The 12890-nt window shown below is 41.8% G+C and overlaps 1 protein-coding gene across 2 annotated transcripts in view; it reads left to right on the plus strand.

Annotated features, from left to right (window-relative positions):
• Positions 1 to 1514: 1514 nt before the first annotated feature.
• The window catches only part of SEC24A (SEC24 homolog A, COPII coat complex component), a 34186-nt gene continuing 22810 nt past the window's right edge, over positions 1515 to 12890 (plus strand). Inside the window, exons 1-3 of one of the 2 annotated variants that reach the window (XM_081851165.1) lie at positions 1515 to 1711; positions 11094 to 11612; positions 12622 to 12759. In XM_081851165.1, the coding sequence (XP_081707291.1) occupies positions 1630 to 1711; positions 11094 to 11612; positions 12622 to 12759 (739 nt within the window). In that variant the 5' untranslated portion in view covers positions 1515 to 1629. Of the gene's footprint in view, positions 1712 to 11093; positions 11613 to 12603; positions 12760 to 12890 lie in introns of both variants that reach the window. The other variant, XM_081851164.1, reaches the window with a different exon arrangement.

Below are 12890 nucleotides of genomic sequence, written 5' to 3' on the forward strand. Positions count from 1 at the left end.
TCGAAAGATTTTAAAATAAAGTATTTTATAATTTTTCATATTTCTGTTTACTTACTATTTCATAATAAAGTAATTATAAAATACTTTTTTGTGTTTATTTGGTTCCTATTCAAGAGAATTACTTTATAGTCAATATAGGCACAGAGTTAAATTTTTTAACATTTTCTAATGGTGGTGTGCCTCGTGATTTTTTTCATGAAACAAGTGTGCCTTTGCCCAAAAAAGGTTGAAAAACACTGTCTTAAGGTGCTACTGGAGATATATATATATATATCGACTGCGTCAGACCAACACGGCTACCTACCTGAAACTATTATAATGATTTATGTTAATTTATAATAGAAATACTAGATTGAGGCACATATTTAAATACATCATAGTGGTTGAATTCTTTCAATAAATGATACGATTAGTCAAATGGTTAAAAAAAGACCACAGATGTGTAGTATCTTGGTTTCCTTTTTAAATATAATGAAAATAAAAGCCACTTGATAGCACTTTTGACATACTTGTTTATATTTATTTATTTTTCAGCAAAAAAAGAGTAGAATGTGGTGGAGTGCCCTTATATCTGAAAACCTGAATCCTCTGGCTGATGGGGGAACCTATCACTGTCATGTTGGTGCCACTATATGAGGAGTGGCCTGAAAAAAGTTTTCAACTTTGTTTCAGCTCACTGGAGGGGAGAAAATAACTTTTAACTCATCGACGATTCTGTATACAGTAATGAACATTTCAACTTATACCAACAGGCAAGTCCCAAAGCCTGCACTCCCAAAATAATATAGTGTATGTAACAGGGAGTAAGTAGTTATTTCCACACGATCTAAAGGTTTCTTAAAAGATAATGTAGAATGATTTGGAAGTGACCGTTTTGCCTGCAGAATGCAAAATAACTCATAAGCAACCATACCCTCAACATTTAGATAACTATCTAAAAGAAATACAGTACATTCAAACACCAGTGTCTATAAAACAAGCAGCAACAAGAACACCCCCACCCCGCCCACGGCCCAAGCCCAAACACGCTGGGTCTGGCTGGTGGTGGTTATTCGACGGCGAAGAAAGCTCACTCTGCACATCCTCAGAGATACCCTAATATTTGTTCGTCGCGCAGAATTACTGTGGGTCAGGTCTTGCATTGAAAATAGACACTGGCGAGCTCGGTTGCAACGAACTGATACAGAATAGACAAGCTTCCTCAACCTCGGCTCTCCAGATGTTTTTGAGACTACAATTCCCATCATCCCTGACCACTGGTCCTGCTGGCTAGGGATCATGGGAGTTGTAGGCCAAAAAAACATCTGGAGGGCCGAGGTTGACTAGAACAACAAGCAAAAGTCCGGGGCAGCGCGCTCGCCGTCCTGCCCCTTTAAGTACCCCCGCCTCCATCTCTCCCGGGCCGCTGCTCTTCAGCCATAAGCCCCGCCCACGACCCCTCTCGCTCACTCTGTCCCCGGAAGTGCCACGTGTACGAAGTGCGCTTGCGCGGCTGCGTCCGGTCCCTTCCGGTGTGAGGAGGGTGAGCGCCTCCCCGCCCTCCCACTCTGGGCTTGGCGCTGGGGCCGGGCGCGCAGTCACGGGAGCCCGCGCACCGACGACCCTCCTGCCGCCGCCGCCGCCGCCACCATGGCCCAGCCGGGGAGACCAGCCGCCTACAGCAGCCAGAACGGAGCTGGGCAGCCGCCGCAGCAGCAGCCGTACAGCAACGGTGAGTGAGGCCCGGCCGCGTCCGGGTGGGGTCGGGTGGGGGCAGCGCACGGACTGCGCGGAGGACCCCAACATGCCGGCGCTGGCGCCTGGAAGGGCCCTTGGGACGGGGCGCAAGGCGAGGGAGCGCCACCAGCAAAGCTAGGGGGGGGGGTGTGTTTGTCTAGATGTGTCTAATGAGGAGCGCTGGGTTTTCCTTCTCGTTTGTTAGCCCGCCTTGCTGCTAGAAATAAGGGCTAGACGACTCACACGGCTTTGGGAGCCTGGGAGGGTTTCTACTGCTTAACCCTGACCCAGACCTTTCCGGCTTCGTTTCCTGACCGGCTCCCTAAGTCACAGTCGCGGCTTCTCTAGTAGCGAGTCACTAATGGGGAAGTGCTTTGAGCAGTAGCACTCTTCTTCTTATTGTTCAGGCTTGATTTGATATCCGGTTTTGGCTTCATGGCAGACCTTAGTGTTTTCCTGCTAGGAGGCTTGTGAATGGCGTGGGTTCGGAGCCCTGGTGGCACCCTTAAGAGCGAAACGTTCCTTCTTAATGCAGAACAAAAGGAGAAAGTGTCGAGTGACTGCTCTGTACAGCCAGCTGCTCATGTAACCTTTTAAAGGTAGTTTCTCTATTTCACAATCACTTGGTCAATGATAAGTTGCTTCTTCGGTATAACCGCCCCAGAGTTTTTTTGTAAGAATGAAGGGCTTGACTTGAGGAGGGCTGCATGCAGTGTGGTAGTAGCTTTAGTTTGTGTTCTTCATCTGCTACAAAGAATCTAGGTGGATCATGACCAAGAACTGCTGGTGTAAGTATTTGGATACAAAGTATAACATCAGATCTCTTTTATCTGACTGATTGCTCAAGTCTGCTTTTACTGCTGAGCATAACTATAATCTGAGACTGGGTGGATACATGTCTGAACTATGCCCCTTCACCCACAGGTACATCTACAGATGTTTCTGGGTTAAGCAACACAATTCGTAACCTTTAGATCTGGTCCACTGTGCATTTATGCGGTTGGATGGGGCCGATAGAAAGCATTTGCTATATATCTTTAAATTGTACTTGCTGGAAAACATAGGAGGGGAGAGTGCTCTTGTGCTTGAATCCTGTTTGCTGGTTTCTCATAGGTAATCACTGTGAGAATAGGATGCTAGACTAGATGGGTCATTGGCCTGATCCAGCAGGCCCTTCTTATGCACCCCAGTTTCAGGATTTCTGTTGTCTGAAAGAGACTTTTCTTACTGATTTCACCAGTCCTTAGTAATTACAGGATTTATGGGAATGACCACAGAACTTCATTATTTGGAATAATAAAATGCTATGGCTGGTGGCAACATTTGGATTATCTACAGTTTCATAAGCCATGGACAACCATGGAAAACCATAGACATACACCATGGAAGTACAGTATGTTCTTCCCTATCCCTCCTCTTCCTGTTGCATGCTACCTATAGCAAAAACATTCTGTCTTCTGTTAAGCCAGAGTTCCCATTACATACCAACTGGGAAACACTAACTTAATGCCAGTCATCCTGGTTTGCAAGCAAACATCAAACCAAGGAATTATTGCTGAGACGTGTCGTGTCTTGAGTTTTGTAAACCATGGCATATAAAGCTCTGAACAGTTCTGCCTATATGACCCAATGCTGCCTCTATGTAGCAGCAGAGTGCTGCACATTAAGTTCACATAAAATCAAGTTGCTCACTCTTGATCATATTTCTAAACAGTATCTGAAATCTGTGTAGCACCTTAAAAAGGAACATTTCTTGTTTTGGAATCAAGTGAGGAAATAAGGTTACAGATTCAGTGTGGCATTTTGGAATATCTTCACTTAGCTGAAATATCCTTGAGGCCTCAGTCACCATTTTGAACTTGGTTTGCCTATGTGGCACTATGTTTATGTGGTGATTGGAGGATCTTGATTGCCCCCCCCCCCCGAAGTACGGCTCCTACGCTTAAATAGCTGCACATTTATACTTGAATATCTGCAGTTGAAATGGCTAGCTTTAAAAGATTGTTGTTTTATAAAATCATTTAATTATTTGTCTCATAAGAGATTCTAAGTAAAGTTTGGATACTTGAATGTGGCTTGTGTTTTGCCAAAATCATGAATGGCTCATATAGCATAAAGACAGCCCTTCTTCTGAACAACTTGTACTCTAAATAGAACAATCTACAAGCAGAGAGTAGGTTGCCAAAAAAGTGCTGCTGTTAAAAATGCACAGTTCTGAACAAATGAATTTAATTATGTGTAAGTATAGATGGAATAAAGAAGAAGTAAGTTTAGAACAAGCTGAAACAGGGAAACCAGTGGCCTGGATCAGACATAATGGGAAACATGAACGAGCTCCTCCTGCCCTTCATTTATTTATTTATATGCATAATTGGAGGAGATTTGTTTAGCAGAAAACCAAGGTTTCTAGTTATGCCTAGAGAGGCCCTGAGGCCACTGGAATATGTGAGGGAAAGGAGCAAAATATCAGGCTAGTGTGATGCTTCCCGATAATGGGAGAGTTCTTTTCTTGTGGAATTAGGAATTGGTTTGGTCACCTCATAAGATGAAAAGACTGTCTGGAAAAGACCCTGATGTTGGGAAAGATTGAGGGAACAAGGAGAAGGGGACGACAGAGGACGAGATGGTTGGACAGTGTGCTCAAAGCTACTAACATGAGTTTGACCAAACTGCGGAAGGAAGTGGAAGACAGAAGTGCCTGGCGTGCTCTGATCCATGGGGTCATGAAGAGTCGGACACGACTAAATGACTAAACAGCAACAACATCTTAAAGCAGTGTTTCCCAACCTTGTGCCTCCAGCTGTTTTTGAACTACAACGCCCATCATCCCTGACTAGCAAGACCAGTGGCAAGGGATGATGGGAATTGTAGTTCAAAAACAGCTGGAGGCACAAGGTTGGGAAACACTGTCTTAAAGGAACGTTTTGGCAGAGTAAATAAATACCCATCCTTTACACCTGTCAGGCATACTGCTGGCCCACATCCCTTTAACACCCATACCACCACTGTGCAAGGCCAGCAGCATAGCCCCAGTCATTGTGTGAGCTGATGTTGTGGTTTGCTGTCTGGAAGGCCATGTTTAATTGTCTGAATAGGACCCCAAAATCTAAAGACTGTGTGTAAGGATGAATGTAGTTGTAGAACTTCCCAGGTCTTTCAGTTTGTGAGCTTCTGAGCAGACCTGAGATTCCAGCAAAACGTGCCTGTTCCGGCCTTACATGACACACGTATTTATTCCTCCACATCCTTTATACTCTAGTGATTCATTTCATTCCCAGAGAATTCTCATTGGACTTACCCTTGATACTTTGCATCTCTTGATGTTCTCACTTTTGCTGTTCTCATTTATTCTCATGACTCCTGGGACAACATATTCTAGCAGTGGGAAACTTCCAGCCTGTGGGCCTAATTAAGCCTGCCATGAGTCCCAATTTGGTTTTTGAGGCCTTTATCCACAAAGCACATCCACTTGCCCCACATCTCATGTAATTAGTGGTATCAGGTGTGAGACAGGTATGGATTTGGCTACAAAGGAACAAATGAGGGCTGAGGTCCTGATCATTCTTTTGGAAGTGGTGCTCCCTGCCAGTGCCAATTGATAGCTACTGGCAGGGAGTCCCATTCCGACTGGCTATACTAGGGAGTTCTTTGACCAAAATAGTGTAGTTGAGGGGGACTATATGTGTTTGGAGCAAGCTTTGAATTCAGACCACTTCTTCCAAATAGTGCATTGATCCTTCTGCAGATGCATGCAGAGGGGGAAATGCAGTTTGGAGGAACGGTTATAGCAAACCTGTTTGAAGGTGTGCTTCCCATCTGTATCCTTATGTTATGACAGGTAGGTGGTCTCTCTCACCTGTCAAAGTAACCCTGCCCGGGTGGGTGGGGAATTGGGGATCCATCATGATGAATGCCCAGTTCCCCACACCTGCCTTATACTGATACCAATCCTGTATCTTGATTTGAATTTTGTAATTTTGCTGTCTAGTATTGTTTCAATTCATTTATTTTATTTATTATACTTTTGTGGTACAGTCAAACCTCAGTTGCTGAACATAATCCATTCCAGAAGACCGTTCAACTTCCGAAATGTTTCACAACCGAGGCACAGCTTCCGATTGGTTGCAAGAGCTTTTTGCACTCAAGCGGAAGCCGTGTCAGATGTTCAGTTTCCAAAAAACATTCGAATACTGAAGCATTTACTTACGTGTTTTTGCCATTTGGGAGCCGATACGTTCCAAAGAGGAGGATTCGGGAACCAAAGGTTGACTGTATATTTGTTTTGTATTGGGAAGTGTTTTTATTTCTCCTTAACCTAAGTATTTAGGTTAACCTAACCTAAATACTTAACCTAAGTATTACAAGGATATCTGGATATTCTCCAGAACACATCTGGCTCGATGCAGATCTTCTTAACAAAGAATGCTTACAACACTTGTATATGTTGTAAGAGAAGAGTGGCAAGCTCTAAAGAATGGAAGAGCAGAATTCAGCTTTGAACTCCAGCTTTGAAGTGTATACAGGTGCAATTCTATTCTGGTATACCCCTGTTCATAGCACCCATAAGTTTGGTCCTTCCACAGGTAATTTTGTCTTATGGCAACTTCACATACTCTGTGTCATTTGATTACTTTTCAAAATTATGTGGATTGCAGTTCCCTTACAGTCCTGTCCTGGAACAACTGCAGGATATTAGCTGGGGATGGGAAGGGAAAGTGCATTCCTAAATTTACTGATCTTCATGAAATCTGGCTTGAGGAATCAGAAATCAATGAGAGCTCACTTGACTGTTCAAAAGTGTGGGATCTTGCTGTTTTCTGAAAAACAGGAAGTACAGATCAGTTTGAGAATTGACTGAATTGATGAGTTGTCATCTTGAAACTGAAAATCAAATACGAAAGAGTATCTTAGACTACTTATGTTTGGCAGTTACACTATACATAGAATACACACCTTAAAAATTATATTGGCTACCAAATTATTTTAATGGCTAGGGCATTTGCATGCATGGGGAATGATTTTCCCAGTAAAAATTATGCTGTGTGGTAGGTATTATTTAATATCTTTATTCCACAATATAGATTTGATTTGTACTTGTTCAGATTATACACAAATATCTGCCCACTACTGTTGAGCAGAGCTTTTACTGAGGTAAGCATTGGGGAGGGGGTGGAGAGAGGGCATGATGTTTGTCACCTTATTCTGGCTGTCGGTGACACTTGGAAGTAAAACGATTCCTTACTGCATCCAAAACCCAGCATAGATGAGAGATTTCCCAAGCCCCTTTCCTTCTCCAGAGAAGGGTGAGAAGAGTTCCTGCCAGAATAACGAACATGCTTTGTAGCAATGACATTGTGGACCTTTGATTCCAGTCTTTCCCATGAAAGGAGGTAGACTTGGCCCTGCAGTCACATTAAGATTCAGAGGCCCATGAAACCTCAGCAAAATGTATTTTAGAGACGCTGCCAGCCTTCTGAATGATGGCTAGTCAAAATGTCTGTTCCCTTGGGTACAGCTCTGTAAAAATTACTCTGTACTGGTCAGATTATCACTTGTTGTATTTAGTTATTTACTCTGTTACCTATCTAAAACTAGGTCCCTCACACCCATTTTTCGGATCGCACCATCATAGAGACCTAGGGCACAGTGGTGGTAAAATAGAAGATGTGGAACTTATTTCTCATAGATCTTAGCATTTTGTTTTTAAAAAACCAAGTTAATTTTTTAGAAACAGATTGTATTTTGCTGAACATTACTGATGACGAAACTAAACTTATATTTGTGCACCAGCCATGAAACTGAACAAATAAACATCTGTTTCAAGATAACCTATCTAAAAATTAAAAATTAAAAGATAGTCAGCATTTCATGCCCAAACTTTTTGAGGGAACTATTTTGGCAGATTGCCCTTTATTAAAGATTATTGTCCAAATTATGCCTCTGGTCTTAAGCTACAATTTGAGAGAATGATGGGCTTTCTGATACTGAATTTTTTCAGAAAAGTTTTTAAGAACTATTCTAGGCACCCCAGCTCTCCATGAGTATTTTCTCTGAAGTGAAGTAATACTTGGGGTAGAATTGTACGTGCATTTGAACCTTTTCAAGTATAGAGTTATATTGCCAATAGATCCAAAGCAGACTCCCCAAAATCTGTTGTACAGAATGTACTCAGCTCAACCTACCAGTTAGTCATATGATACAAGAGTTTTGCAGTGATGTTTTGTGGATTTTTGTTCATGAGTTTTCTCAATTTTGAGCATCCTTTGTAATGCTGGGACTTAAATGCAATAATTCTGTCTTAGTGGGATGGATGGGCTACATGAAGATGGCCGCATGTTGTGTTTATGTACTAAAATGTCGCTGGAAATTATTTAACTGATATTAACAGTTGTGTTGAGCAACCCAAGTGTTTATCATTCTCACATTCTACAAAATACCACATGCAGTTCTGCATTAGAAATATTGGAAATCCCCTTCAGTTTGCACCTTTGTGTCACCTTTGACGGCATTATTCGTTACTTGCTTAGTTATTCATCAACTGCAAGTATTGGAAATATATTTGTCCTCCAGCTGATAAATTTGGTAAAATCTACAAAACAAGTCCTTTTATAATGAAAATAAGCAGACTGCACAGTCACCACATCTTCCTTGGCAAAATTCTTTTTGAGCCTGATGCTCTTGATCTGTTACTTGGATCAGGGTCGTGGTATTTGCTGTGACTCTTCAATAACAGGAAAGACTCCTGCAGTTATTTGTTCTTTCATCTTATCTGTTTCTGCCTGTTTTGTGTTTTTGTTTTATGCCTGCATTTGTTTGTGTATGGCCTGTGGCTGAAGCAAATTAACTATACCATGGTCCCCTCTCTTACTGCCTCATGGCGGCTTGGAGCCAAACCAGATGTGACACAGCATACATGGGGAACATCTGCTGACAGCTCCTGTTCTGTTTTCAGTTTAATGCAGTTGCAGCAGGTTCTAAATTTGATCAAAGCAGTAGTTTGGGATGGTCATGCCCCCTTCTTCTTTCACCTTTGTAGGGGCGACATCAGGTCAACTTAATATTTCCTCTTTGGGGAGAAAAATATCCTGGATGGGAGAGTTGGATTTTTTTTAGGGCTAAGCATCCCCTTCCCACTTCTCTGATCAAACATGGAGCTCTCTGTGGCTGCATTAAAGTATCAATCAAAACTGTTGTGATACATTCCATATCATGCCCATAGGAAGCCTAAACATTTTGGGAAGGGGCACCAAAAAAGCAATAGGGCATTTATCTGGTCTGTAGGACTTTTAAAGACAAAATTGTAAACTGTTTTTATTTAACCTTTAACTGTACTTCAGCTTGTGTACATTCAAAATATTTCACTAAGCAACTTCGACAATTGCTACTTTTCTTGCAATCAATTAACAAAAAAGGTAAAAAAAACAAGACAAACTACTTGTAGAAAGTCAAGAATGAGCTTCAGCAGTATTCTTACAATTTATAACAAAAGTTTTATTGTTTTCGATGCTGCAGAATGTAGTGAATCTAAGACCAATGCTATCGTCATGACGTTACTGCTTAAAAGAGCAAGCTCTGCTTTACATTATTACAGTACTGGCAATAGCTGTGAACCTTAAAAAAAAGGGGGTAAAGGACCCCTGACAGTTAAGTCCAGTCATGAATGACTCTGGGGTTGCGGCGCTCATCTCGCTTAACTGGCCGAGGGAGCCGACGGTTGTCCGCAGACAGTTTTTCCGGGTCATGTGGCCAGCATGAGTAAGCCGCTTCTGGTGAAACCAGAGCAGTGCATGGAAATGCTGTTTACCTTCCTGCCGGAGTGGTATCTATTTATCTACTTGCACTTTGATGTGCTTTTGAACTGCTAGGTTGGCAGGAGCTGGGACTGAGCAACGGGAGCTCACCCCGTCATGGGGATTTGAACCGCTGACCTTCCAATTGGCAAGCCCAAGGCTCAGTGCTTTAGACCACAGCGCCACCTGCGTCCCTTATGAACCTAAAACTAGTGTTAAATTAGGAAAGCAGTTTTCAGCTGTTGACATACTGCTTAGAATAGTCAGTGCAGTCTTAATGAAAAGACCATGTCCTGGAAATGCTGTTCCATATTTTGTGAGCTCGTATGCAGATTGCACCAACGATGGACATTCTTCAGTAAAGGATTTTACCAACTCAAGCTCTGATTTCAAGTAGTTGTGGGTTGTGTTTCAGTATTCCAACGAGTGGATTCAAATTGTCCTCATTCAGTGCTTGAGCAAATGTTTGCAAGCTACAGATATAACAGTATTGTATGTCTCCTTGAATGTGTTTTTTGATTTATGAGTGCAGTGGTCAATAACTCACCTAATTGGTGAATTTAGATACTTAAGAAAAAATTGACCAGCTCTGTCAATCTTCCGTCTTTCCATTTTAATGTATCTTACCCTTGTCACGTGATGTTTAATGGTAGGCAGATTCTGCTCCAGTACCATCCCAAATAAGAGCATATTTAAGAAGAAAAACAAAGGTTGTCATGTTCATTTTCTAAAATAATTTTAATTATCAGTTCATTAAAAGTTAGGGGGTGCAGAGAATTTGGGGGGCAATCTCCCTTATCCCAACTACAGACCTGCTTCACATGTCTCCTGCATGACACCTAGGTTGGTGATTCAGGGAGTTAACATGACTTACCAGTAATTCCATTCCCTTGTGTAACCATGTGCCAATCAGCTTGCTATAATGCTACAGTGCTAATGGAAAGGGTATCTGCTTGATTTGGGGCTATTTCCTGTCTCCGCTGGTAGCTCCCCATCTCACACCAAAGGCCTTTACTAAGGGTTCTTTGAACCTTTGGAGAAGATTTTTAAGGTCACAGGGAAATATAGTGAGGAGCAGTGGGTTGTGAATTGCCTTGGTGTAAGCTTCCCTTCTTTTTGTGCAACCAAGCACTTTTTGTGCAGTAGTGATTGCATACCTTTTTGTTTGTGCAAAATCTTAAACATGTTACCGTATTTTTTGCACCATAACACTCACTTTTTTCCTCCTAAAAAGTAAGGGGAAATGTCTTTGTGTGTTATGGAGGGAATGCCTACGGGTGGCATGCCTACGGATTTTCCTCCTCTAAAAACTACGTGTGTGTTATGGTCGAGTGCGTGTTATAGAGCGAAAAATACGGTAGTTCTTTTTATGGAATTATACCCCATTGTGAACAATGATATGGGGGCTTTATAATTAATGTGAAGCAAATCGGCAAAAATTGCATATAGTTACTGCTTTTCCTGGTGGCTTTCTCTCTGCCTTTAACTTGTATCTTCAGGAAAATTTAGTTTCTGTTCCTGAAACGTTTGCATTCCTCAATGGCAAGAATATATAGCATTCATTCAATGATTTTCCTCCTTCCCCAGGTCCTGTACAAAACCCAATGGTGAATTCATCACGCTTACCAGGTGGACAGGGATACAATTCTTTTGTCCCAGGCATGTATTCTCAGCAAGCGCCTGCAAAGAACCTGGTGAATACATCTTCTGGACCCTATAACTATGGTGCACCTCAGAACGCTTCACCTTTTAGTAATTATCAGGGACCTGGGCAGACTCTTAATCGGCCACCTATTGGATCTGCTTCTCTAGCAACAGCACAACAGGGACCTGTTGCCCAGATGCCTCCTCTATCGCAGAACTCAGCTGCTGCATCAAGCTCTGCAGGTAGCTTTCATTCTGGAGTTAATCTCCCAGCACACTCAAACTGGCAGTACGGACAGGCTCCTTCAATTCAGCCAGCAATGGGCTCTCAGCCAAACCATTTTGCTCATGCAGGGGCAACTCAGCCATTGTTACCTTCATCAGGGAATACAAATCCATCAGCAAGCTATCATATTTCTTCTGCTGGAGGTCCTCCAGTTCAAAACAGCTATACAAAGCCAGGTAAGAAAATAAATTCTCCCAATATATTTCTGCAACTGGAGTAGCAAAGAATATTGACTGTCATTCATCTTGAGCATTCTTGAGTCCAGACTTTTGAAATAATGATGTACTTAAAAGCAATCAATTCTGGAAAAACGAATAAATGTTCTCATGTGTTCTCATGTGGGTGGAAATCAGTGCTTTTTTTGGGGGGGGGAGGCAGGGATACACATACCTCTAAACATTTTGTGTATCTAAGTTTGGCCTCATGGAGGGGCAGTATTTCAATATGAGTAGGAAAATGAGCGTACCCCTAAACATTGTTTAAGATAAAAAGCACTGGGTGAAATTCAACATTGTGCTAATGGTTCCAGTAGTGCAAGCATTTTGCAACAGACAAGTAGATGCTTCATTGTTGCTGGTATGAGAAAAAGGTGGGTGGGGAGAACATTTTATCCCTGCTACATCATTGTATATGTTGTACCTTGTGGCATTATAGACAGAATGTTTCATATGGATGGGGGTTACACCATGTGTAGCTCTTACCTACAGAGTGATTTGTTACACTTGTATGAAACAAAATGAACAGGGCTAAACCTGGTGGTGTGGGTAGCCAAATGCATTTCACAATATTCACGCTACACTAATTAGCACCAATATTCTAAGTGAACTCCCTCAACCTGTCTTAGCAGTTTTGTATGACATGATTGCATTGTGAGTGATATATTATTACTATATTATTATTATTATTATTATCATCATCATCATCCCTGGCCATTCTGCCCAATGAAGACTTCTGTGCATATTCCTACACCTGCTCTTTGGATCAATATGCAGATTCTATTGAAAAGGGGAGTAGAATGAGTTTGGCTTTTAATTTTATTAAGTTCACCTGAAATATCCCTCATGTAGAAGAAATTTAATGCACTTATTAAACCCTCTTGGTTGGTTCTGTACAAAAATAAAACAAATCAGAAGCAATGTTGACTCTATGTTCTGATGATTCTTGCAGGTTCTGTTCCTCTTCCAGGTAATCAGTTAACATATTCGCCAGTTAGACCTCCTTTAGGATCTCCTCCAGTTAGCACTCCAGCCTCTACATGGCCCATGGCTCCTCCAACAAGCATGGCACCCCAAGCTTTACAGAATTCATCAAATACACAAGGAGGTAAGGAATTTATCCTGTAATAAGGAAATGTTATTTAATGTTATTGCTAAGGATTAGTAGGGTATCAGTGTTGCTCTATTAAACAGCAAAAACAAGAGTCTTGTTGCACCATAATATATTTATACAGGTAT

The sequence above is a fragment of the Podarcis erhardii genome (genome assembly GCF_964252035.2).
Source record: "Podarcis erhardii genome assembly, chromosome: 2".
NCBI lineage: Eukaryota > Metazoa > Chordata > Lepidosauria > Squamata > Lacertidae > Podarcis > Podarcis erhardii.